Below are 2261 nucleotides of genomic sequence, written 5' to 3'. Positions count from 1 at the left end.
GGTGGGGGGGGGGGGTGTACAATTTGGGTGGGTGCCAGAGAAAGTTGCCACATGCCCCCCCACCCCCTGTGCTATTTGCAGCTCTGCCCGGCTAAATTGGGCCCCGACCTGTCCCACAGCCCAAAATAGCCACGTGCCATCCCCTCCCATGGAAAATGCTTATAAATACCCAGGGAGGGGGGGCACGGCCAGGGAGTCCCTGCCCCACCAGTGCCCACAGCTCCCCACTACGGAGAGGGGTGGGATGGGAGGAGGGGAGGGGGAGATGAGGGGGGGGGGAGTTGCTTCTCCCCTCCCCCCCCCCCCCAGGTGTTTATTTGGGGTGGAACGGAACAGGTGACCCCACAGCAGCGGGGCTGTGCCCCACCAGCGTCACGGTGTCACCCACATGTGCCCCCCGACACCCCCAGGTACCTGGATTTGTGGGATATTTTCCACTGCAAGTGGGTGGCCAGAGGATAAAAGTATCCTCGGACGGACAGATGGATGGATGGACACACACTCACCCACCCCACAGCCCAGCTGGGGGTGCCAGTGGGGGTGGAATGGGGCCACCCGAGAGGGGAGGGTGGCTCCCAGCCCCTGACATACTGGGAGCACTGGAGATTCTGTGACTACTGGAATCATCGTGAGCACTTTGGGGGGACTGGGAGCACTGAAAGGGTAATGGGAGTATTGGGAGCGTCTGAGGGTATGGGGTACACGGGTCTGGGGAGCACTGGGGGCACTGGGAGCACTGGAGGGGTACTGGGAATATTGGGAGTGTTAGAAGGTAAGGGGTACATGGTTTTGGGGAGCACTGGAGAGGTACTGGGAATATTGGGAGCATCGGAGCGTATGGGGTACATGGATTTGGGGAGGTACTGGGAATATTGGGAGCATCAGAGGCTATGGGGTACACAGGTTTGGGGAGCATCGGGGACACTGGGAGCACTGGAGAAGTACTGGGAATATTTGGAGCATTGGAGGGTAAGGGGTATACCCGGGTTTGGGGAGCACTGGGGACACTGGGAGCACTGGAGAGGTACTGGGAATATTGGGAGCGTTAGAGGGTATGGGGTACACGGATTTGGGGAGCACTGAGGACACTGGGGACACTGGCCGGTACTGGGGTAACTGGGATCACTGGTGCACTGGGGGTTAACACGGGTGCTCTGGGGGCAGAGGGATGCTGGGGGGCACCGGGGTACCGGGGAGCAGCGGAGCGATGCCGGGCCCGGCGGGCGGGACGGACGGCGCCTGCGCAGCCCCTTCCCGACTCCAAGATGGCGCCCCCGCCTGCCCCCGCCAGCACTGACAGGGGGCGGAGCGAGGCGGGGCCTCTCCGTGGTCCGATCGCTGCCATTGGGCGGCGGGAGACGGGCGCTGCGGTGCTGACCAATGGCGAGGCGGCGGAGCTCCACGGACGACGGCCACGTGAGTGGCGCGGGGGCGGGGCTTGGGGGCCGCACGCCCTGGGCCGGGGTCGCGGCGGCGGCGGCGGAGCGATGGCGGAGGAGCGGGCGCTCGCCATGGTCATTAGAGATGCCGTGCCGTGCCGTGCCATGCCATAGCAAGAGTTACTATGCCGTGCCGTGCCAAGCAGTGCTGTACCCGTGCCGTGCCAGGTTGTCCCATGCCATACCCAGGCTGTGCCATGCCAGGCTGTCCCATGCAATGTCAGGCAGTCCCATGCCATATCAAGCTGTCCCATGCCATGCCAGGCTGTCCCATGCCAAGCAGTGCCATGCCAAGCTGTCCCATGCCATGCCAGGCTGCCCCTTGTCAAGCAGTGTCGTGCCAAGCTGTCCCATGCCATACCAGGCTGTCCCATGCCATGCCAAGCTGTGCCGTACCAAGCTGTTCCAAGCCAACCTATGCTGAGCCATGCCGTGCCATGCCGTGCCATCTCTTGCAGGGGGCAAGCGGGACAATGACCTGATCCTGCCCATCAACTCCTCCCTGAGCGTGACGCTGCACCAGGACCAGGTTGGTGTGGGGTCAGGGTCAGGGGCGGGCCTGTCTGCCTCCCCACATTGTGCAGGGGCAGGGGGGGCACTGATTCCACCCCCCCACATCCCGTACTCCCCCCACCCTTCTCCCTGCAGCTGAAGACCACCACCACAGCAGCCGCCAGCCGGGACTTCACTGAGGACCGTCTGTGGCTGAACGGGGAGGAGGCCGACGTGGGGCACCCCCGGCTGCAGGCCTGCCTGCGGGAGGGTGAGTGTCCCCCCACACCTTGGGCATCCCCCGGATTTTGGGTGAGGAGGATGCAGGTG

General features: G+C 64.3%; 1 protein-coding gene across 1 annotated transcript in view; it reads left to right on the top strand.

Annotated features, from left to right (window-relative positions):
- Positions 1-1851: 1851 nt before the first annotated feature.
- MVD (mevalonate diphosphate decarboxylase) overlaps positions 1852-2261 on the top strand; it is a 2760-nt gene continuing 2350 nt past the window's right edge. Inside the window, exons 1-2 of the mRNA XM_014942224.1 lie at positions 1852-1968; positions 2088-2202. Coding sequence (XP_014797710.1) covers positions 1867-1968; positions 2088-2202 — 217 coding nt within the window. The 5' untranslated portion in view covers positions 1852-1866. The remainder of the gene's footprint in view (positions 1969-2087; positions 2203-2261) is intronic.

This window comes from Calidris pugnax, unplaced genomic scaffold (assembly GCF_001431845.1).
Source record: "Calidris pugnax isolate Ruff unplaced genomic scaffold, ASM143184v1 scaffold28, whole genome shotgun sequence".
Classification (NCBI taxonomy): Eukaryota; Metazoa; Chordata; class Aves; order Charadriiformes; family Scolopacidae; genus Calidris; species Calidris pugnax.
The sequence above is the reverse complement of the archived record's forward strand: the minus strand, read 5'-3'. Positions and strand labels throughout refer to the sequence as shown.